The sequence below is a fragment of the Apodemus sylvaticus genome, chromosome 14 (genome assembly GCF_947179515.1).
Source record: "Apodemus sylvaticus chromosome 14, mApoSyl1.1, whole genome shotgun sequence".
Classification (NCBI taxonomy): domain Eukaryota; kingdom Metazoa; phylum Chordata; class Mammalia; order Rodentia; family Muridae; genus Apodemus; species Apodemus sylvaticus.
In genome coordinates, this window is record NC_067485.1 from 66,891,979 (window position 1) to 66,917,321 (window position 25,343).

Here is a 25,343-nt window from a genome sequence, read left to right on the forward strand (position 1 = left end):
TGCTATTTTTAACTTAGATGCCATTATCAGTAAAAGGGGACAAGAATAGCACAGAGATTGGGTGTAATGATTTAATACAATCATACTTTGAAGATGCCCATAAATGTTGAAATTGAGGAAACAAAGGCTTTAAGAAACCCTTGGGGTATTTTTTCATGGCCTTGGATTTGGTAAGAGTTCTGGATGCAATATTAAAAGTAATGGGCAACTAAAGATAAAACAGAATAGATTTCAGTAAAATTAAATTTTTAAGCATTAAAAAGTGAAAAGAAAACCTACTGAATGGGAGAAAATACTTGAATGTTATAAGGGTGATATCTGATCATATACAAAGAATATACAAATTCCAAGTTCTCAATAGCACACGGAATTTAATTAAATGTTAGTACAGTGGGCTGGGGCTTAAGCTCAACTTCCCAACATTCATATCACTTCCAGCACTTCAAAAAAAGCAATTGAAAAAAAAAGCAGAAGGAATTCCGTTTCCACTTTTGCACATGAAAAACTTGTAAGTCATTGCTTTGCCCTAAGGATGGACAAAAATCAAAGCTCAGTAATTGGAAAAAATAAAAAAGAATAAAGAAAAAACCCAACAACTTTTCTTACACCCACAAAGAAAATGATGTCACCAACACACATCCCAGAAACTGCAGAGACAGACTGGAGTCTACAGAGACTTACCAGAACAGCCTCTCCCAAGCAGGAACCTCTCCTGAAACTGGCCAGTTATCACTGGTCAATCCCAAGAGTCTAAGCATAAAGAAATTTGATTCAAAGGAGCCAAGTTATGGTGAGCTTAATGCCCCCCACCCCAGGGGTATAAGGAGATTGTCATAGAAAATATGCCTTCCCACAGGGACTGGCGGAGAGAAATCCGCCATTTTGAAACCCACCAGAATGCTGTGTTCTCAGAGGAGACCAAGCTGAATGGAATCCAATTGGGCTCTAATTCCAGTTGGTGTCTTTGTGACTCTGAGGAGAGTAAATGCCAATCTCAGCTATTCAAGCATTCCACCTGGGAGAAGGAAAGTACCTCATAACCCACTCATCCAGCTATAAGATGATTGGGAAGAGAGACATTGAAAACAGCTGTCAAATTTGCCACTGAGACCCCAGACCCAATCAAAGGACCATTAAATCCTCCTTCTCAACCTTGTCGTCACATTACTTGATGGCTGTTTACAGCCATCTCTTTTACAGTAACACTGATAACTTTCTATCCAAGTTATTGTAATAATCTTTAGTTATTGCATTTAATGTTGTAGAGATTGACACTCGTCTGTTAGAGATGCAGCTAACAGAAAAATCATCACGGTGACGTCAATGTCAGTCAGTAGGATATAATCAACTTCTAAAGAGTTCTTTATCTAGTGGCACAAGGCACATTGTTTTATTCCTATGTGGAATAGTCATGAAGATGGGTGATGAACACACATGAATAAATTTTAAACTAGGAAGCATAGTTTTGCTCCTTAGTTTTCCTAAGAAGGTTTGCTCTCTGGCTCTATGAAATTAACCCATAAATAAGTGAGAAAAACTCAGGATGGTTCTGAAATACTTGCAGATTAAGCAACATAATTTTCTTAAACATACTTTAATCTTTTTTTTAATTTTTTTAATTTTTTTTTTACAGTTCAGTCTTTATCCTCCTCCCAGTCTGTCCTCTGACTGTTCCAAATCCCACACCTCCTGCCCTGACTCCAAGAGGATGTTCCCACCCCCAGCCTTACCCCACCAGACCTCCTCACTCCCTGGGGCCTCAAGTCTCTTGAGGATTAGGTGCATCCTCTCTCACTGAGTCCAGACCTGAATATGAGTTGGGGGCCTCATATCAGCTGGTGTTTGCTTCCTGGTTGGCAGCTCAGTGTCTGAGCAATCTCAGGGATTCAGGTTAGTTGAGATTGCTGGTCTTCCTATAGGGTTGCCCTCCTCCTCAGCTTCTTCCAGGCCTCCTATGCCCCTGGTTGAAGCAGGCCTCCCTAGAGACAGTCAGAGCTGGAGGGGTAAGGGGAGGAGACATACCAATTCACCCTAGGCCCAGGTGGAGGTTTGGCTGGAGAGGGAGACAGGCTCTGACAGAGCAGGACAGATTCCATGTCTGCTGGGCTATGTGGGGTCCCAGCTGGCATGGGCATTGGGGCCCGTGCTCTCTCCTGTGTCCCTGATTAGATCATTCCTAAGAGACTTGCAGGGCTGCAGGGTAGAGAGCAGGCATACCAATCTGCCTTGGGTGCAGGTAAAGATCACCATCTAGACTATAAGGCTATGCTAAGTTTAATTAAATTAAATTGTTCTTCTCTGTGAGAGTCCATGTCAAGATGACAAAAGATAAACCTTTGTCTAGTAGAAAATAGTGGACCCAAATTAGACCTTTTAATGGACAGTTACCCAAATTACACAAGGAATACTTAAAATTCAAAGATAACAAGTTTCATTGTTAAGAAATGGATCAAAACCCAGGGGGAACACCTCCATGAAAAAGATACTCACATGACATGTGAAGCAAAAGAAAATCTTTGCATCATATTTCAGTCGGGAAATGAAAATGGGTCTAAAGATGAGTGTATAGTGCAACTGTTGCAATGACCAAAATGCAGCAGCAACAGAATCACATCAGCACTGTAGGGAGTACGGAACATGACTGCTTAATGAGTTCGCAAGTTTCCTGTAGAGCTAGCAATTCTTGCCATGCTAGCCAGAAATTGTGCATCCTGACATTTAGTCAAAGGCATTAGAAGTCTTTGTTGAAACAAACAAAGAAACAAACAAAAGACCCTGCACGTGGATGTATGTAACCGTTTAATCCATAATTGACAAAAGCTGGCAGAAAGTAAGGTGTTCCTCAGTAAGGAAGTACATGTGCTCTTTGGTGCATTCAAACAATGGGATGTGTTCAGGAATAAAAGCTATGAGCTATGCTGCATGGAAAGACACAAAGGAATTGTAAAGCTATGTTGCTAAGTGAAGGAAGCCATCAGAAAAGGATACTTACTACATGATTCTGACATGTGGACTTCTAGAAAAAGCAATGCCATAAAGCTAAGAAAAACATCTGTTATTTCTAGAGGTCATAGGAGAGAGGGGGATGGTTTCTAGGGCAGTGAAGATGTGTGCTGGATGTCCAAACTGAAGAGTCTTACAGTATCAACATTAATATTCACTTGTGGGAAAAAGTTTAGTACTTCCTAAAAATAAAAGTCAAACACCTGAAAATGGCATTTCTATATGGCCTATTAATCCCAGACCTAAAATACATGCTGAAAATTGAACATAGGAATTTAGAACTCACTTGTATCTTTCTAGCCATTGTTGCTGAAAATGGTACATGCCCAAATGTCCAAAACCAGATGAATGGAGATACAAATAAAAACATGAAATGGAATATTATTTATCTGTACAAATAAATTCAGTTCTTATACAGCCACCACATACAGAACCTTGAAATTGGAATAGTAAGTGAAAGTGAACTGAACAGACACATAAGAATAAGTAATATATGTTAAACTTACATGAAATATCTAGAATAGACAAATTCATAGAAACAGAAAGTAAATGAGAAGCTGCCAAAGACGGACAAAAAAGGATGGGGAAATTATGGCTTAATGATTTCTGTTGGGAAGATGAAAGAACTTTGGAAACATGACAGTGCAAACATGATTAACATCCTTAAAGATATGTATATAAAATAGCAAAACTATGTTAAATATATGTTTTTACAAAAAAAAATAATTTGGCAAAACATCCTGACACTTAATAGGTGAAAGTGATTTAAAATGGAGCCCTAAATCTTTGCTGTTACCTTTGCTTTAGAGAAGACACAAGTCCCATGGGTCTGAGCCCAGATCCCAGAGGGAAGAGAGATCTCATAACAACAGGCTTTTCAAAGGTCCTTTTTTTAAATTTTTATTTTCTAAAGTCTTTGTTTACATTCCAAATGCTTTCCTCTTTCCCAGTTCCCCCCTCCCCATATGTCCCATAAGCCTTCTTCTCTCCACCCATTCTCTAATCACCTCCCTCCTTTTTCTCTGTTCTGGTACTCCCCTATAATGCTGGATCCAGGGCCCTCCCATTACTTCTTCATGTGGGTCATTTGATATGCTAATTGTGTCGGGTATTCAGAGCTTCTGGGCTAATTAATATCCACTTATCAGTGATTGCATTCCATGTGTATTCTTTTGTGATTGGGTTACCTCACTTAGGATGATATTTTCCAGTTCCAACTATTTGCCTGAAAATTTCATGAATTCATTGTTTTTAATTGCTGAGTAGTATTCCATTGTGTAAATATACCACATTTTCTGTATCCATTCCTCCATTAAGGGACTTCTGGGTTCTTTCCGGCTTCTGGCTATTATAAATAGGGCTGCTATGAACATAGTGGAACATGTGTCCTTATTGCATGCTGGGGAATCCTCTGGGTATATGCCCAGGAGAGTTATAGCAGGGTCCTCCGGAAGTGTCATGTCCAGTTTTCTGAGGAACCGCCAGACTGATTTCCAGAGTGGTTGTACCAATTTGCAACCCCACCAGCAGTGGAGGAGTGTTCCTCTTTCTCCACATCCTTGCCAACACCTGATGTCTCCTGAGTTTTTAACCTTAGCCATTCTGACTGGTGTGAGGTGAAATCTCAGGGTTGTTTTGATTTGCATTTCCCTAATGACTAATGATGTGGAGCATTTCTTAAGGTGCTTCTTGGCCATCTGAATTTCTTCAGGTGAAAATTCTTTGTTTAGATCTCTACCCCATTTTTTAATAGGATTATTTGGTTCCCTGGGGTCTAACTTCTTGAGTTCTTTGTATATATTGAACATTAGCCCTCTATCTGATGTAGGGTTGGTGAAGATCTTTTCCCAATTTGTTGGTTGTCATTTTGTCCTTTTGACAGTGTCCTTTGCCGTACAGAAACTTTGTAATTTTATGAGGTCCCATTTATTAATTCTTGATCTTAAAGCATAAGCTATTGGTGTTCTGTTCAGGAACTTTCCCCCTGTGCCCATGTCCTCAAGGGTTTTCCCCTGTTTCGTTTCTATTAGCGTGTCTGGTTTTATGTGGAGGTCCTAACCAACTCAAGCAAATCAGTTGCCTTCCTATACTCAAAGGATAAGCAGGCTGAGAAAGAAGTTAGGGAAATGGCACCCTTCACAATAGCCACAAACAATGTAAAGTATCTTGGTGTGACTCTAACCAACCAAATAAAAGATATGTATGAGAAGAACTTCAGGTCTCTGAAGAAGGAAACCAAAGAAGACCTCAGAAAATAGAAATATCTTCCATGCTCTTGTATTGGCAGGATTAATATAGTTAAAACGGCCATCTTGCCAAAAGCAATCTACAGATTCAACGCAATCCCCATCAAAATCCCAACTCAGTTCTTCATTGAGTTAGAAAAAGCAATTCTCAAATTCATCTGGAATAACAAAAAACCCAGGATAGCTAAAACTGTTCTCAATAGTAAAAGAACTTCTGGGGGAATCAGTATCCCAGACCTCAAGCAATACTACAGAGAAATAGTGTTAAAAACTGCATGGTATTGGCACAGTGACAGGCAAGTGGACCAATGCAATAGAACTGAAGACCCAGAAATGAATCCATACACCTATGGTCACTTGATCTTAGACAAAGAGCGGAAAACATCCAGTGGAAAAAAAGAGCCTTTTCAACAAATGGCGCTGGTTCAATTGGAGGTCAGCATGCAGAAGAATGCAAATTGATCCACTGTACTAAGCTCAACTCAAAGGTCCTTTCTTAATATATGATTCCTGGGTTACTTTTATCGCTGCTGTGACAAAATGCTGACACAAGGAATGGAAAGAGTGGATGATTTATTTTGGCTCACAGTTTGAGGGGCTCATGCCAGGGAAGTCACTGGCAGAAGATTGAGGCAGCTGGTTACACTGCATCCATCAGAAGCTGAGAGCAACAGACAGTGACATTTAGTTCCCTTCCTTTTATAAAACTCAGTCAAGAACACCACCATGGAATGGTGTTGCCCACACTGAGGTTAGATCTTTTCACCTCAATTATGCAAATCCAGAGACTCTTTCACTGATAAACATAAAGATCTATGTCCTATGTAATTCTCTGCCATCAGGTTGACAAGATTGATAGCAGGCCCACTTCAGTCTGATGTGGTGGTCTTAGGAACTGTGTGAAAGCTGTGCAGTAGTCTTATCCAGAAGCCAGTGCCATTTCATACTTGCTCTCCTCTTCCTGAAGTCGGCGCTTCCTTGCCATGCCATGTACTGCTTTCTCACTGTTGGGAACGTGGTGGCAGCCCTGCTGCAACAGCTGTCCATAAAGTCCTAGGTCAAAGCACTGTGAAAAGCCAAATGCAGCCAAGAGATTCACTGGTATCAAAGTGGTTAAGCCAAAGCATGGGTGAGCATGACAAAGACTGTGTAAGCGCACAAGAAAATATGGAGCAGCAAGCATCTCATGAGAAAAAATAAGAAACTTCATATTTTCTCTTGATTGAAATGTCAAACTGTGAACTGAGATTTCTGAGGCCTTCCCAATGTGCTGTATAGTCTCATGTCAATTTGATAGAAGCTAGAGTCATCAGAGCAAAAGGAGCCTCAATTGAGAAAATGCTTCTATAAGATCAAGCTGTAAGTCTTGGAAAGAGCAGGAATTCAAGGCCCATATCTATACATAGTAAAAGCAATATACAGCAAACCAGTAGCCAGCATCAAATTAAATGGAGAGAAACTTGAAGCAATCCCACTAAAATCAGGGACCAGACAGGGCTGCCCCCTTTCTCCTTATCCTTTCAATATTGTACTTGAGGTACTAGCTCGGGCAATTAGACAACATAAGGAGGTCAAAGGGATACAAATTGGAAAAGACCAAGTCAAACTATCATTATTTGCAGATGATATGATAGTCTACCTAAGTGACCCAAAAACTCCACTAGAGAACTCCTATAGCTGATAAACTGCTCCAGCAAAGTGGCAGGTTATAAAATCAATTCAAGCAAATCAGTAGCCTTCCTATACTCAAAGGATAAGCAGGTTGAGAAAGAAATTAGGGAACTGACACCCTTCACAATAGCCACAAACAGTATAAAGTACCTTGGGGTGACTCTTACGAAACATGTGAAAGATCTGTATGACAAGAACTTCAAGACTGAAGAAGGAAATGGAAGAAGACCTCAAAAAATGGAAAAATCTCCCATGCTCATGGATCGGCAGGATTAATATAGTTAAAATGGCCATTTTGTCAAAAGCAATCTACAGATTCAACACAATACCCAACTCAGTTCTTCATAGAGTTAGAAAGAGCAATTCTCAAATTTATGTGGAATAACAAAAAACCCAGGATAGCTTAAACTGTTCTCAACAACAAAAGAAATTCTGGGGGAATCAGTACCCCTGACCTCAAGCAATACTACAGAGCAATAGTGTTAAAAACTGCATGGTATTGGTACAGGGACAGGCAGGTAGATCAATGGAACAGGATTGAAGATCCAGAAATGAACCCACACACCTATGGCTACTTGATCCTCGACAAAGGGGCGGAAAACATCCAATGGAAAAAAGATAGCCTTTTCAACAAATGGTGCTGGTTCAACTGGAGGTCAGCATGCAGAAGAATGTGAATTGATCCATCCTTATCTCCTTGTACTAAGCTCAACTCCAAATGGATCAAGGACCTCCACATAAAGCCAGACACTCTGAAGCTAATAGAAAAGAAACTGGGGAAGACCCATGAGGACATCGGTACGGGGGGAAAGTTCCTGAACAGAACAGAAAGTTCTAATAGCTTATGCTCTAAGATCAAGAATTGACAAATGGGACCTCCTTAAATTACAAAGTTTCTGTAAGGCAAAGGAAACCATCAAAAGGACAAATCGGCAACCAACAAATTGGGAAAAGATCTTCACCAACCCTACATCAGATAAAGGGCTAATATCCAATAGATACAAAGAACTCAAGGCGTTAGACCCCAGAAAACCAAATAACCCTTTTAAAAATGGGGTACAGAGCTAAACAAAGAATTTTCACCTGAAGAACTTTGGATGGCAGAGAAGCATCTTAAAAATGCTCAACTTCATTAGTCATTAGGGAAATGCAAATCAAAACAACCCTGAGATTTCACCTTACACCAGTCAGAATGGCTAAGATTAAAAATTCAGGAGACTGCAGGTACTGGGGAGGATGTGGAGAAAGAAGAACACTCCTCCACTGCTGGTAGGGTTGCAAATTGGTACAACCACTCTGGAAATCAGTCTGGCGGTTCCTCAGAAAACTGGGCATCTCACTTCCGGAAGATCCTGCTATGGATACATGCTCCATTATGTTCATAGCAGCCCTATTTATAATAGCCAGAAGCTGGAAAGAACCCAGGTATCCCTCAACAGAAGAATGGATGCAAAAAATGTGGTATATGTACACAATGGAGTACTATTCAGCCATTAGAAACAATAAATTCATGAAATTCTTAGGCAAACAGATGGAGCTGGAGAACATTATACTAAGTGAGGTAACCCAGTCTCAACAGATCAATCATGGTATGCACTCACTAATAAGTGGTTATTAGCCTAGAAAACTGGAATACCCAAAACATAATCCACACATCAAATGAGGTACAAGAAGAACGGAGGCCCCTTTTTCTGAAAAGACTCAGTGTAGCAGTATAAGGCAAAACCAGAACAGGCAAGTGGGAAGGGGTGGATGGGAGAACAGGGGGAGGTAAGGGGGCTTATGGGACTTTCAGGGAGTGGGGGGGTGCAGAAAAGGGGAAATCATTTGAAATGTAAATAAAAAATATATTGAATAAAAAATAAAAAAATAAAGGCAGGTGTGAGAGGCTTGGCACAGGTGCTGAAAGCTGACTTCTAAGCCATCAAAAAAAATGTTTAACTTCATTAGTCATTAGGGAAATGCAAATCAAAACAACCCTGAGATTTCACCTTATACCACTCAGAATGGCTAAGATTAAAAATCCAGGAGATAGCAGGTTTTGGCAAGGATGTGGAGAAAGAGGAACACTCCTTCACTGCTGGTGGGGTTGCAAACTCTGGAAATCAGTCTGGCCGTTCCTCAGAAAACTGGGCACATCACTTCCAGAAGATCCTGCTATACCACTCCTGGGCATATACCCAGAGGATTCCTCAGCATGCAATAAGGATATGTGTTCCACTATCTTCATAACAGCCCTATTTATAATAGCCAGAAGCTGGAAAGAACCCAGGTATCCCTCAACAGAAGAATGGATGCAAAAAATGTGGTATATATACACAATGGAGTACTATTCAGCCATTAGAAACAATGAATTCATGACATTCTTAGACAAATTAATGGAGTTGGAGAACATCATACTAAGTGAGGTAACCCAGTCTCAAAAGATCAATCATGGTATGCACTCACTAATAAGTGGTTATTAGCCTAGAAAACTGGAATACCCAAAACATAATCCACACATCAAATGAGGTACAAGAAGAACGGAGGAGTGGCCCCTTTTTCTGGAAAGACTCAGTGTAGCAGTATAAGGCAAAACCAGAACAGGGAAGTGGGAAGGGGTGGGTGGGAGAACAGGGGGAGGGAAGGGAGCTTATGTGACTTTTGGGGAGTGGGGGAGCCTGAAAAGGGGAAATCATTTGAAATGTAAATAAAAAATATATCGAATAAAAAAAACTTTAAAAAAAAGATCAAGCTGTAGGCAAGCCTATAGGGCTTTGTTTTAATTAGTGATTGATAGGGAAGGGCTTAGGGTACTGTGGGATGTGCTACCTCTGGGCTATGGTCTGAGTTATATATGAAAGCAGACTAATCAAGCCATGAGGAGCAAGCCAGTAAGCAGCACCCCTCCATGGCTTCTGCATCAGCTCCTTCCTCTAAGTTTCTACCATGTTTGAGTTCATGCTCTGACTTCCTTTAATGATGCAATAGACTGTGGAAGTGTAAACCAAATAAATCCTTTCATTGTTAAATTACTTTGGATCATGGTATCTCATCAGAATAATAGCAACCCTAAGTAGGGCGCAGTTTACTTTCCCAAGTTCATTGTCTAGGATTCATTCCTTTGTTCCATGATTCACATAACTACTCATTGCTCTTCAATCTTGTAACTATGTCCTGTGCCTTCCAAGGCCATTCCTATTACCTGAACAATCCAGCTCTGGCTGGCAAACCCTCCACCCTCACAGAAGCAGATCAAATCCCTCTTCTAGCACAAAGGAAGGGTTGAGTGAACTGTGTGTATAGCCACACAAGTTTCCATACAGAACGGACTCTGCGTATATGTTGTGCAGAGCACAGGGCCCAGAGGTCAGATCAAACACTGGGAAGACGTGAGAACGTAACTTAAAACTGTATCTCTAAACCAAGAAAGCCAAACTAAGAGCAAGGACAACAACAAAATAGCATCTCCAGGAAGGAACCAGATGGTGCACAAAGACAGGAAGCCAACAAACAATTTTGTGCTGGCATGTGTACCAACTGAACTGAATCTTGGTGCTGGAATCTCCTGCTTCCTCCTCTGGGTCTCAACTCTGATCACACTCCTCAGCAAACCTGGCATCCTCACACACTTGCTCCACTTTCCTGCCAGATGAGGAACTCCTGGATGACTAGCGTTGTTCCTTCCACGGTGTCATTCAAAAATAAAGTTCAGTGGCTCTGTGTTGATTTGGCAGCAGAGCAGAGGACATGGCTGGGCATGAGTTAGGGCTCTGGGTACTTTATTTTTCTCCCTCTAGCTTATTGAAACATTGTAGGAGATAGTTATGGATTGCAGCTAGAGGGGAGAAAGTAACTGATAATGTTCTGTAGCGCAGTAGGAAAGCCATTGATGACAATACTTAGTTGTGTATTTCAATAGGCAGTATAGAGGCTTCTTAATGTTCCCGACACAAAGTGATATGTTTGAAATGATGGCTCTGTCAATTAAGTTGATGTAATCATTACACCTGCATACTTATATGGCACTTTATTCTGTCCCCTGGAATGTTGCATATCAATTAACAACTTTAGCAATATTTTATAAAAATGGCATGAAAACAGAAGGGATATACACAGATTCTTCTACCACAGCGTCATCATATAAGCCATCAGCATTCCTGTTTTTACAGTTTGAATAAGAAATGCCCCCCAGGAGGCTCAAATTTTAAAGACTTGGCTCCCATCTGGTGATTTTATTTAGGGAGGTTCTGGAAAGTTTAGGAGGTGTTAGCTACATGGAGGGTGTCAGTGAATGGGAGTTCTTTGGGGTGACTTGTCTGTGACCCTTTCCTCTCTGCTTTTCTGTAGCTCTCCTATGCCACATATTTTCCTCTGCCATGTATTGTGATTTGCCCAAGTGCATGGGGTTCAAGCAACTATGGACCAAACCATCCAACTCTATGATCCTAAACAAATGTTCATCCTTTAAGATGCTCTCCCTGGTATTTTGGTTGTACAATAACAAAAGCTAACAAACCTGCATATTGAGTCAACTAATAGGCCCTGTGGTTAGTTTACTCATTCACCATCCACCATCCTGAACTCAAGCCCAGAAATGCAAAGTGATTTAACCAACACCAGTGAAGGTTTAGCAGAAGTGCAACCAGGATATGCTAGGCTTCATGGTCTACCTCTAAAAGTCTCAGCTGTTTTCTGGAGGTGCTGCTCACAGGCAGACCAGCCTGCCCACCTGTAAACTAGAACAATCAATTACCACGGAGCTTCTTTATAAATCTCTGTTTGAGAAAAGAACACTGTTTACAGGAGATACAGAGCCACGAACACTGACTTTGGAACCCTAAGTGTTCCCTTTTAACAAAGACACATTTTTTCCTTCATCCAATGACATTTCTATAACTAATTCATTTTCTATAACAGGGATGAGGGGTAGAGAGATGGCTCACTTGGTAAAATCCTTGCTATGCAAGCATGAGGACCTCAGTTTAGATCCTCACTACCCATATATATCCAGGCAACTTGGAGCCAGCATATCTGTCACCATAAAACACTAACAGGAGGCCAGCTCTACTGCAGTGTTGACCTTATCTGAAAGGCTTTATGTGATCAGAGGAGACTTGGCACCCTACGCAGACTGCTGGGAGGAAAAGGCTGTGATGCCGAAGGCTGCAGCGCTGATGCTCGCGGCCCCAGCTCTTCAACTCAGCCAAATGAAGGCGTAGCAAGCAGGGTGTCAATGTGATGACTGAGGGAACACAAACCAGAGACAGCCTCGCCAAGTTAAGTACATTCAAAGGAGAAATATTTATATTTTACATTTTAAATAGTCCCCGAGGGACACGCAATATGTTTCTCATCTCACTTGTGTTTAAGAACGTACCGTGCTTAAAAAGCAAAGCAGGCCCCCAAGCTGTGTATTCAAGTGATAGCGAACTTCTTATCGAATGGATCAAAATAACAGACTCTGAACACAAATACACTTTCTATTCAAATGTACAAAATTCAGGCTTTTCAGGAAAAGGGGAAAGGACAGTCCTAATGAAGAGTTCACATTCTGTCCTAAGACCTGGCCTTCTGGACACAAGGGAGTAAACGATGCCGTGTGCACTGAGTTTCTCCTGAGTACTTATGCAACAGAAATGCACACTCTCTGGAATGTGGTTCCTCCTAGAGGAAGATAGCTCCTCTCTTCTCAAGAAAGATACAGATCTTTGCAAAGTGAGAATCAGAAACATTTCAGAAACTCCCAGAAGATACACAACTCTGGATGATAGAAAGCTCATTGGGAATAGAGATGGCAAAATTCTAAAACTACAGGTAGGAAGATAGAGGACAGTCATTTTTCAAGGTCCTTAAATGATCAGAAAGAGAATGGTGTAGTTGTGTTCATCTCAGTAGAAACACAGGCTGACAGTCAGTCAGAACTGGATGGTAGAGGACTGAAAAAACACTGTACAGGGAAATGAGGAAAGAGGTTAATTAACAGGTAGGAAGGACCCTTCAGCAGCTGAGTCTCAGGGCCCATTTACAACAAAGGCGACAACATATGGAAAAATACCATTCTAGGTTCTGAGGGATGTAGGAATCAGGCTACTATGTTCTATCCCCATGACTTTGGCTAACATAACCCACATGAACTACTTCTGCCTGCCGAAGAATGTGGTAAAACAGACTCACCTCTCCCCATTTTATTATACACACAGCTAGTGCTATGTGGCAGAAACTGTTCTAGGTAAGAACCATTTAGGCATTGATTCTTACAATGGCATTTCCAAGGGTTAGAATGTACCATGTGTTCATACAGCTTGGCTCATGTTAGCCTCTATTAGAGTATAGACATGACATATTGTCCAAAAGTTCATGAGTTGAAGACCTGGTTCCAGTACAGAGTTCAGAGATAGCACACTGGGGACTGACATGATCATGAGGGTTCTAAACACACTGATAGATTCATAATTCAATTATTTTGTTGGTGATAGAAAATAGGCATAGTGTCTAGTTGAAGAAAGTCCGTCATTGGGAGCTTGCTTTGAGGGGAGCACCTATCTCCTAGTGCCTTTCCTTGTTCTTTCTATCTCCTAGCTGCCTCCCAGTGAGAAGTTCTCTATTGCACAAATTTTTACTAGACTCTATCGTGCCCACGTGATTGAACCAGCCATGGACTGAAGCCTCTGACTCTATGGGTCAAAATAAATATTTCTTCCTTGAAGTTGTTTTTCAAACTATTTTGTTACAGCCATGAACAAGTGACTGACATGTGTTCCTTGCAAATATGAATATTTCAAATATTAGAAAGTTTTATATTCAAGATGATTAGTGATGCATGGAGAACTTAAAAGAGCTAGAGGACCCAAGGAACAGAAGGAGCCCCATCAGAGGAACAATAGGAACCAACCAGTACCCCCAGAGCTCTCAGGGACTAAACCACCAACCAAAGAGTACACACGGAGGGAGCCATGGCTCTAGCAGCATATGTAGCAGAGGATGGCCTTGTCAGACACCAATGAGAGGAGAGGCCCTTGGTCCTGTAAAGGCTCGATGTCCCAGAGTAGGGGAATGCCAGGACAGGGAAGTAGGAGTGAGTGGGTTGGAGAGTGGGCAGAGGATGGGATAGGGGGTTTTCTGAGGGGAAACCAGGAAAGGAGATAACATTTGAAATGTAAATAAAGAAAACATCTAATAAAAAAAAAGAACTTAAAAGATTTGCCCAATCAACACAGGCAATAGCAGAGGTGTACTTCAAAACTTGTATTACGTCACTAATGCAGTCTATGAAGGCTGGGACTGATAAATGAGTTACAGTACTGGTCAATGGCTACAGTTTCTTCTTGACTTAATAGGATTATGCATTGATAAACTCTTAAGTTGAAAATAGTGTAACCTGACAGATCTAATACATATTATCTATCAAATATCATAAGTCAACCAGCTCTTCCTTAGGTGATTCGTAATCAGCCTTTAGGCAGAATGATTACATCGGCCTGTAGGTGAGCAAACCCATATGGTGCACACCCTATTTTATAATACAGTGTTGAGCAACTTTCTTGAAAGCCCATGTTAATAAAATGCTGGCAACTGAAGGGCATCAGTTGTTCGATGTGTTCACTGCATAAAACCTGACACATGGTAGTACAAAGAAAGCACGATGGAGGTCCTGATGTAAGAAGAACCTGCTATATTTGGTGAGGCCTACCAAGGTCGGAGAACTTCTCTGTGCCCAAAGCCTGACAGAAAATGAGACACCCTCAGCAAATACAAAGAGGTGAGAAGCAGCAGATGTGCACAAGAAACACTCAGGCAAGCAATTTTGTGGGAGCACGAAATACAAGGAAGATAATGGGACACACAAGAGGGGAATCTAGAAGGCTAGTCACAGGCAGTCTTGATTTCATGTCAATCAGCAAGGGTAGGTCTTAGAAGGCAAGAAAGAGAAACAAACTGTTTTGATTAGAATTAAGCGACCTGGTTTGTTTAGTAGATCATCTTGATTTCCCATTTACTACCAAAATGACAAAGTTATATGGGAGATGGCATGTTTATATGAAAATATTGTCTAAGGTGAAGACAAGCAAGGGTTAACTTTGGAATCTCTGCTGAGTGCTAGGACAGCAGAATGAATAGTTGAGAAGAGCACACTCAAATACAGTTGGCAAAACCAAGCAGCTCCAAAAATGTGTGGGAAAATGCTTCCTTTTCTGAACTGTATGTAGAACAAAGTTTGCGTCTTTGTAGGGCAAATACTTTCATTCTCTAGTTTGCCTTTGCAGGAGTATCAGTTCCCAGACTTTTGGTGTCTTAGAAGTCCCCCCCCTCTCTCCCTCCCTCCTTTCCCCCTCTCCCTCTCTCCCCTTGCTCTCTCCCCTCCCTCTTCCCCCATCCCCCTCTCCCTCTTTCCCTCTCTCCCTCTCTCCCTCTCCCTCCCTTGCTCCCTCTCCCTCCCTTGCTCCCTCCTTCCCTTTAATAGCCTCCCTCCTGGGGGACCCCCTAATGCTAAAGCAGCTTGTACCCCTCTAGGAAGCAGATACAGACTGTCTTCAGGCAAGTGTCTTCTCTTTCCCCTTCTCTTTTGTCTGGTAGGTGGGAGATATTTGGAACAACAGAATCATAGGGCCACTACCATATCCTAACCCTATGGTCCTCAGAAAGTTTCTGACATGTTCTGACTCAAGCTGTTCATTTTGAAAGTATGTTGTATGGAGCATAAGAAATGAATGAGATTCAAAAGATAGAGCACTTAGTGAACACCTTACAAGTAGTCAATAAATTATCTTTACCAGTATTATTATTTAAACCCAACTTCTACATATATCTTTACATACATGTCTTTGCAAAAATGCCAGAAAGAGCATTCTGTGTGGTCTCTTCAAATGGTTTCATCAACATTATTTATTGGGAAAGAACTTCTCACTTGAACTCAGAGCTCATTGATTTGGCTGTTTCTGTAGTTGAGGTCAGTCTATCCCAGGTATCCCTTGACTGTCTTCTGGGTACAGGGACAACACGTGGGCCTCCACACTCACCTACTCTTTAGATGGGTGCAGGAGATCGAATCTGAACTCCGGTCATCACACTTGCACAACAAGCATTTTATCAATTCACCTATCTCTGCAGGCCTGAACTCATTCATTCATACTGTTAAAGAGTCCTCAATTAGATGATCAGTTCAGTATCTACTGATTCATTTGTTTGCTGACAGCATCTGACTCCTCCTAGACTTTGGCAAACCCGAATAACCTCTTATATATGCATTTTTATTTAGGTGTGAGCTTTTCAAAGCATTTGTGTAGATACCAAGGGTCCATTAGAAATACAGAACCACAAGGATGACTCCACTGCAGCTGTCATCCATTCCTACTCCATGGTTTTCATTTGCTGACAGAGATTCAAGTTTCTGACCTACAGCCGTTTCGTTCTGAAAATCTCTTTGGAAGATTTCTCACAAGAATCATCTATGGAGAATGAATCCTCTCAATGCCTGTTTTGGGAATTTTCCTTTCTCCTTTACTTCAGAGGAGTTTCATTTGATGAAGTAGTATATGTTGAGGGTTTTTAAATCCTTTAAAACATAATATGCAACATGGGGCATGATGGTGCCTGCCTTTGCAAGCAGATGTTTGTGAGTTCAAGACCAGCCTGGTCTACACAGTGAAGTACAGGCCAACCAGTCCTATAAAGAAATCTTGTGTCAATAAGACAAAATAATAAAAGATTTTGTTTCATTCTTTCTCTCCCCTTTGTCAGCACTAAGGGTTGAACCTGGGTTCTCATGTATTCTAAGTACTCTACATCTGAACCAAGGCCTGACACCTACATTCTCTCACATGGATTCTGATAATACTTCCTCTTCTATTATTTTTGTTATTGTTCCTAAATAATTTTTTAAACTTTGCCTCTGGATTTTTTCAAAGTAGTTCTTGTCTCTGGTCTTCTGCTGCTAGAAAATGGTATGTCCTGGTGAAGATTTTTCTATCATTATTCATATCATTTGATGCTTTCTAAACTTGTTGTGTATGTGGCTTGGTGTGTTATCATTTCTAAGTCATCATTTCAAACCCCTCTGTATTCCTTCTCATTCTCTCCTCCCCTGTAGCATCTGATTTTACAAGTATGTGCATCTTCCGTAATTGATCCACAGTTCTGGGACATTCTGTTCTGTGTTTGCACATTTTCTCTGGATTCAGGTCTGGATGTTTTCCTGGACACTCCTTCACGTTGATTAATTCTTTAATGGTTGGACATGTTTATTTAATTGAAGAACCACCCAAAGTATTCTTCACATTTCCGATTTCTCTCTTAAGAATTTATAGACTACTAAGCCTACTTTTTTTTTTTTAAGAAAGAATTACACGCAGAACTCTTACTGCTTTACTACTATGTAAAGCAGGCTGTACTTGAACTCATGGTGATCTTCCTATTTGTCCTTTTATACTGCTAATAATATCCAGGAATTTGCTCTATGTCTACCCAGTTATTTATTCTTCACAGAATGCCCTTCTGCTGACATCACTCTTCTCTGCTTTAAAAGTGGTCCATCATAAGCTTTATCACATTAATCACACCAATTCACATTCCTAGTACAGCCAACATCTCTGTCCATCCTGAACATACTTGTGGCACTTGCACTGACCTTTTACCTATGTTCTCTTGTCTTTTTGCCTGCCTTGTAATTTTGTGATGAGAGCCAACATGATATTCTTGATTAGAAAGAAGTGATCTGAATAGGCCTTTAACAATGTTTTATGGTTATCTGTCCAGGAGTCAGGCTTTGTGGACTCTAGCCAGATCATTTCCTCTGTGGTTCTTGTCTCCCATAGTCTGTCTTTCCCTGGAGATTCTTCTGAACTGTAAGACTTTTCAGTTTCATTTCCTTCTGATTCTGTAGGTACCGCACTCTGCAAGGGAGAAGGTGTAATCTTTTAACCTAGGGTCCTAGACTTTGACTGTTATAACTACACCTCTGTTTTGTTCATTTTTGCCTTAAAACACACAGACAGACACACACACACACACACACACACACACACATGCATACACACATCACTTCAGCACAATTAGGAAAAGGTTTAATATGATAAAGATGGAGAAACAACAGGAATTTACACATTTGCACTGTGGGGAAAGTCTTGTAGGACAGATAATTCATCTTAGGGACATGAATACTGGGATGGATATATTGAATAAATCATTTTAAAGATGTGGTGGTATATGGGGGGGGGCAAGGTAAGACCACTCCTAGCTTAGGGTCATCTCAGTCTATCAAAACTTCTCCTATATCTCATTTGCATTTTAAATGGTACATCACAACCTAAAGCTTATTTCCCAACACTAAAGGCCATTTGCCTGGAGTGTGTTCAGCCTCTACAGTCCAGGGAACCCTTCCTAGGAATACAAGCTGTTTGTATTCTCGGCTGGAGGATACTCCCCTATTTAAATAGACCAAGACTCAATCAAGCCAATGCCCTGCTTCCCTGTTTCTTTGGGGACCTGGCTTCATTCCCTCAGCAGGTGTGTTGGAAACAGAGAGCTTTAGTGGAACTATCTTTTTAACTTCTGTAAGTCAAAATCAAGTCGTGACAACAGCCTTGACCTCCAACAGATCCTTCTCAGCCAGGTTCCATTCTCATTCTCAGAAGGATAACTGCAGAGGAGCATAATAGGTTTTCACTCACTTATTGCAAGAGGGAAAGAATAAGAGAAGAAGACTCATGCTGAGTGTAAGTATCATGACCAGAGGGATAGAGCTTACATGGGAGAGTGTGCAGAGTCGGGCATGGCAAAGGGGGCTCCATCTCTCATTCTCTGGATGTGAGTCAAGGTAAAGCGAACTGGCTCGGAGGCTTTAGAGAGGATTATAGATGGATATAGCTTTTACTATGCTTTCCTCGGCCCTGAGGATTGAACTTACAGCCTTCTACATGCTAAGCAAGCAAGCGCTCTACTGTAATGCCTCAAGCCCAGGATCACAAAATATTTTTTAAAAGGTTCATTTCCCACTCTACACCAATAAAACGTATTTCCTCAATGAAGGATATGGAACTGAGAAAGATTTGAATCTACCAGGAAAAGAAAATATCAAGGAGAGGTGTTAATATTTTGCAGGCTCTGTGCTGTTTTACAAGCAGTATTTTTATACTGACATCATCACAAGCTTATTTTAATGGACAGGAAGGAATTGTCATTGCCCAGAAGTATGGCTAGGGTTTGAACCTAGATCTCACTTTGGCACCTGAATCCTTAATGACTCAACTGATAAGCCCAGAATAACCTTAGTGATTACCACATGTAATCAAGAGCTTTATCTCCAGTCCAAAAAGGAAAGAACATTGTCAATGGGCTATGTCTTGAGAAATGAGTCTCAAAAAGAGATTCAAAGTCTTACCTGCAAAGCTAGGTTCTGGGAAAGGACAAAGCACTTAGGAGTGCCTATAGTTCATAGACATATTTATCTAAGAGTCTGGGCTGGCTCTGCCTTCAGTTATGAAGCCATTTCCCGAGACTTTGCAAAGCCCCACCATGAGCCAATTCCTCTGTCTCTAAAAAAAGACCTGTCAGTAGATGATAGATGCTTAAATAAGACAGATACATGCTCCACTCTTTGATTTTTACCCTAGAAACATTTCCAGTTCAGTGGAAGAATAAGAATAGGAAAAGGAGGAGGAGGACAAGGAGGAGGAGGAGGAGGACGACGAGGAGGAGGAGGAAGAGGAGGAGGAAGAGGATGAAGAGGAGGAGGAAGAGGAGGAGGAAGAGGATGAAGAGGAGGAGGAAGAGGAGGAAGCAAACAAATCACCAATCAGAAACACAATAGAGACCTCAATTGAGTCTTAGGAAACATACCTGCTCCAAAAATTGAAATTTTAAGGAAAATATAATTTAACCTAAAAGAAAAATACTACCCAAATTTAGGCTCAGTTCATTTTCAGAGGGCACAGAACTATCATCATATTTTTATTATTATCATTCAATCTTGAGGAATAGGAATATTTTAGGAAAAATGTGTGTGTGTGTGTGTGTGTGTGTGTGTAAGCATGTATTTGAATGCTGGTACACTCTTGTTTGCAAGTCTGGAGATCAGAAGTCTGGAGATCAGAGTACAAAGTTTAGAAATTAGTTCTCCCCTTCCACTTTGCTTTGAGGCCAGGTCTCACTTGCCTGTCATTCTAGGCTAGGTGGCCCATGGAAGCTAAGTCCATTCTCCTGTCTCTGCCTCCCATCTTGCTGCATGGGGACTGGGGTTACAGATGCATTTCACTTTCTATGTGTGATTTGAGATCCAACTCAGGTTATCAGCTTTACGTGGCTCATGCTTTTACACTGAGTCATCTCCCTGGCCCTGCTTAGCAATTACTTATGGTATGCTGCTTGGAGCACAATGCTGATTATCAACAAATCAATGATAAGGTAAAGAGGAGAAAAGGGGAATCCAAAAAGGTTCCTCAGAAGCTAGTATGTCCTACTATCCTTAGGATGACATCTGAGTGACTTGGGTCTCTGCTTTCAATCAGGGACCACTAGTGATAAGCTTGCAAAGTACTCAGAATGTGTCCTTCTGATAGCTGGCTGTATCCAACCCCGCTGCACCCTACTCACAACCCTACCAGTATCAAGATCACTCAAAGCTGAAGGTCATAGAGTCAGTAACTCACATCTCAAATTTTAATTTAGCTTGTCTAACCTTGAACCAGAAACATAGTCATCCATCACAGCTGTTCCAATTAAGCCAGCATAAAGGAAGGCTCAATGTCAAAATCAGAACTGGGCATTGAAACACACACGTACACAGATCATATCTGGTACTTCTTGTTTGCAACCTCTACCCCAGCATGGCCTGTACAAAGGAGTGCTTGTTCAATTTAGTTTACTTGCACAAAACAGAAATCTGAGGCTTTATTTATCAGATCTAGTTCTCTCTTTGAAAAATATCCAAGTACAGAAGTGTTAACAAACTTAGTCAAAAACACAGAGCTCTTGGGTAATAGACCTGTGCTCTGTTCTGTCTCAGAGTCAGATCTGTCTGACTTTTTTCACCAATGGTGTACAGAGTCTGGCCACAGCCAGAAGCTTGAACAATACCTGGAAGTTCTAAGTCAGGGTCTCAGTACTCACTTATACTCACAGAGCCAGAAGTTCTGAGAATGAAGTCAGCCACTTGTATTCTCTATAGTTGTTCCCGAGGTACACTGAGTTCTTATACACAATAGCCAAAGTCTGAGCATACATCAAAGACAGCTGGACAAGTCCACTTTATTCTGAAATCAAAGCAAACTGGTTTTTAAAAGATTATGTTTGGGTTGGTGAGTGACAAAGAACTTCTACCAGTTGGTGAGTAAGAGGTAGGAGATACATCACTGAGTGCCATGAGTCACAGTTAGAACAAAATAACCTTTTACCTTGTCAAGGTCCACCATTAAAAACTAAGAGAACATCATACTAAGTGAGGTAACCCAGACTCAAAAGGTGAATCATGGTATGCACTCACTAATAAGTGGTTATTAACCTAGAAAACTGGAATACCCAAAACATAATCCACACATCAAATGAGATACAAGAAGAAAGCAGGAGTGGTCCCTGGTTCTGGAAAGACTCAGTGAAACAGTATTTGGCAAAACCAGAACGGGGAACTGGGAAGGGGTGGGAGGGAGGACAGGGGAAGAGAAGGGGGCTTACGGGACTTTCGGGAAGTGGGGGGGGGGCTAGAAAAGGGGAAATCATTTGAAATGTAAATAAATTATATCGAATAAAAAAAAAAGCTAAAAAAAAAAAAAAAACTAAGAGAAATAGTAGGCACCCGTATTCTAAGGGACAAAATGACTAAAGTGTAGGTCGTTTTCTATCTTAATAATTTTCTGTGTTATCAGTAATGTTCCTTGTTCATGGATTCACCTACTGCTATCCCCTTTGAAGTGACCTCAGAAATAATGCAAACATATGATTCATCAGTGAGATTACACACACACACACACACACACACACACACACACACACACACCACCTGTTCTGTTATCTCTGGGAGCTGAGTCATTGGCTTTCTGCCTGACTCTTTGTTGCCTTACTGATTTGGACATTTTGCCTTTTGTTTACAGTTCTTCTTGCCTACCACAGATATGTGCTGACTTTGACAGGAGGATAGGTAGATATTCTGCTGAGCCAGGGCATGAGTCTTCCAGCTGACCATCTTGTACTAGCTTGTAAGAGAGGATTTGTTCAGAAAGATAGTTGGAACTAGCCTTTATTACATTTTTGTAATTCTATTTGGTTATGCTTTAAAAATCACACAGAAAACAAATATATTATTAACAATTAAAAAACCAACTAAAATGTCTGCTACAAATATAAGTAATAAACATTCTTTTGTAGGGAAATAATATTTTTGCAACTGACCAGAGTTCAGAATTTTTCTAACACTAAACATTATTGTGGCCCCCTCACAGTGTCAGAAACAAAAAAAAAGATTTTAATGTAAGACAGACTCACATTTATATATTTCTAAAAAATTTACAATACATAATTAATAAGTTAAGATAAATGACACATTCTTTGCCTTAAATATAAACACCAAATTTAGTGATCAGCATACAAAACATGGAAGATACAAGATATGAGCAGATAAATTCATTTTGGAAGGCATTAGAGATTCTTAAGTTATATTTTAATATTCTGTTCATATACAGCTAAGAGCAAAAGAGAAAACCAGCCAAGGACCAATCCAACATTCTGCAGGAGAAACGTCATCCAGGGTCGTTGTGTCTGAACATGAGTCATTTCAGGAAGCTAAAAAAAGAACAAGAAACCAGAATAAGATCCAGATATATTCAACTGCCGAGAAAAGCTTTGTGGGAAAGCACGAGTGATTCTGTTATTCAGAACTTAATACCCTTCAACGTTCCCCAAATAGTTACCCAATGTTTAGTACCTATTCTCGACATGTGTTTGAAATGTAAGCTAACCGGAGCCACTTGCAGGTAGTGGGAGGGACTCTCTCATTAGCAGACTTCTGTAAGTGACATAGCTGTCAACAGAAGCCAGCTTTCCCTTTATTTCCTGAATATGCTTAAATGTGAAATAGATAAGACATGAAAGGTACAGTTTTCAGTTGCTCCATTAAGCTTATGAAATGGCTAAATACGTGAGCTTTTGCAAAGCACTCATGTCTATTTGCTGTCCAAGAGAAGCCCAAGGTTCCCATGACATTTAGAACAACAAAGAAATCATTTTTATTTCTGCATTTCTAGTTCTGTATTTTATTTTCAAAGAGACAAGTAGATATAACTTCATGTCTATCAAATGTCATAGCACCATTTGGAAAGAAAGGTACATCTGGGCTTCTATAGCAAACACCCAAAGTTGTTGGGCTATGTATTAGTTCAAATTTCTCACTCTCACAAGACCATAGAGAATGTCATGGAGTGATTGTTTCCTTTGGAATGTGTAGAGACTCAGGTCAGTGTGGCCTGGAGATCTAACTTAAGGTCAGTATCACTGAGAGCCTGTTGAGTGGTCAGCTATGTCCTTAGTTTTCACTAGATGGCAATTATACTAGATGCCATGGGCAGATGCTGCCTTGTGATGACAATCAGAAATTGATAATGACTTTTTCTAGTGTCTTGGTAGTAAGTCTATATCTAGATTATATTAAAGCTTATGTATGTAGTGGGCAGTATTTATCCTTAGGAGCTTAGGTTTGATACTATCCTTAATGAATTAACAATATGAACTGAACTAACCCAATATCTTTGAATGTCAATAATTTTAAGCAATTTTTGATGGTTAATTCTAATGATAGACAACCTAATTATATGGCGGCAATCCTATCTCCTGTGGTCACTTAATAGATCATATTTTGAATAAACTTCTTTCCAAGTACTGAACTAAAGTTTCCTCTCTTTTTTAGTTCGCAAATAAGATAATTATCATTTACTTGAATGTGGCTGAATTAATAGCATGCTGCTCCAGCTATAGTGGCGCAGTTTTGCCATCTCTGCACTTGGAAGATGGAGGGTGAAGAATCAGAAGCCATCTTCAACTATATGGAAAGTTTGAGGCCAGCATGGGATACGTGAGACTCTGTCTCAAAAACTAAATGTCACCAAAAAGATTGTACTGTTCTTATCCACCTATGCCTACAGACCTGCTCCTTGCTTACAGTGTCTAACAAATGAGAGAGAAACACACCTGATTGTAAGAGCCACAGAACCTTCCCCAGTGAGAAAATTGTTAATCCTCTATTCTATGCAGATGGAACCATGCTCGAGAAACCACCACAAATACTTTTTGCAGCAGCACAAATAGTGGCAGCCTTCATATTGAATATGCTTTTAGAACTCTTAAGCTACAAAGTCTAGTGTACATTCTATTTGCCTTTCCTGTAGCCCCACTTACACATCCTTCCTTATGCTTCCTGAGTCCCTTAATCTCTGACTCCTCATAATCCTTCAAGAGATAAAAAGCTTACTTCATAGCTTCAGTTATGTGGAAACGATGTCTCTGGGAAGATAATAGCTCATCCATAGCTATACAGAGGTGATACTAGAACCAGGCCAAGAGCTAAGTCAGTTCACCCAGGGGCACAAAGGCTAACTCTAACTGAAATTCATCCTTGCCTATAATGAAAATACCCTTCCATGTCATTAGAAAAAATGCAAAATAACAACATTAAAAGATGCTCATTACATAGAAAACTTTCATTTATATAAAGGAAATGATAAAAATACAGGACAGAACACAGATATAGCAGTGTCTTTGCCACAAAGACAGCATAGCACTAGTTCTATGATTCCAAGACATATAACGTGACTTAAAAATATATTGAGACAGACTGCCTTGTGCTGCAGATGTGAACAAACAATCCGAAAATCATGTTTCAAAAGATTTTTAGAAGATTTGTAACCCCATATGGAAATTTTAATTTTAATATAGGGGACCTGTCTGAATGTCCCCTGTTTACTGCTAAAATGATTTGGCAACAATTCAGCAAATTTGCTTTTGAGACAACACTTGGCTCTTTCAGTAAGGTAGATATGAGTCAAAGTATTTCTCAGACACTTTTTAAGAGGGACAAATATAAAATGTCAAGGGCCAAGCCATATGTAATTATTACTTCTACACTTGCAGAATCCACTCATAATCTTCCCCATTTCAGTCAGCAACTTTTCAAAGAAATAATGGCAATTAATTCTCAGTGACATGTATTTCTCCATGTTTTGAAAACTCTTAACAAGAATTGAAATGCATTCTTGTCACACCAAGGCTTTCATTAAGAAAAGTCTCCTTCCAGTATACGGCAATAGAACTGTAATATTAAATATTTTGATCATGCTTTGATATATAACACAAAATAAGAGGAGGTGAAACTACGAATACAGCATATTATCACTGAGGTATAGAGGCAGGAAAATATCTTAGCAAAATCATCTTTCCCAGAGATGTGCCAAGAAAAAGGTTCTT

The 25,343-nt window shown here is 40.3% G+C and overlaps 1 protein-coding gene across 3 annotated transcripts in view; it reads right to left on the reverse strand.

Annotated features, from left to right (window-relative positions):
* Positions 1-22,541: 22,541 nt before the first annotated feature.
* The window catches only part of Slc39a12 (solute carrier family 39 member 12), a 127,446-nt gene continuing 124,644 nt past the window's right edge, over positions 22,542-25,343 (reverse strand). For all 3 annotated transcript variants that reach the window (XM_052156936.1, XM_052156933.1, XM_052156932.1), the window contains one exon: positions 22,542-22,670. In XM_052156936.1, the coding sequence (XP_052012896.1) occupies positions 22,542-22,670 (129 nt within the window). The remainder of the gene's footprint in view (positions 22,671-25,343) is intronic.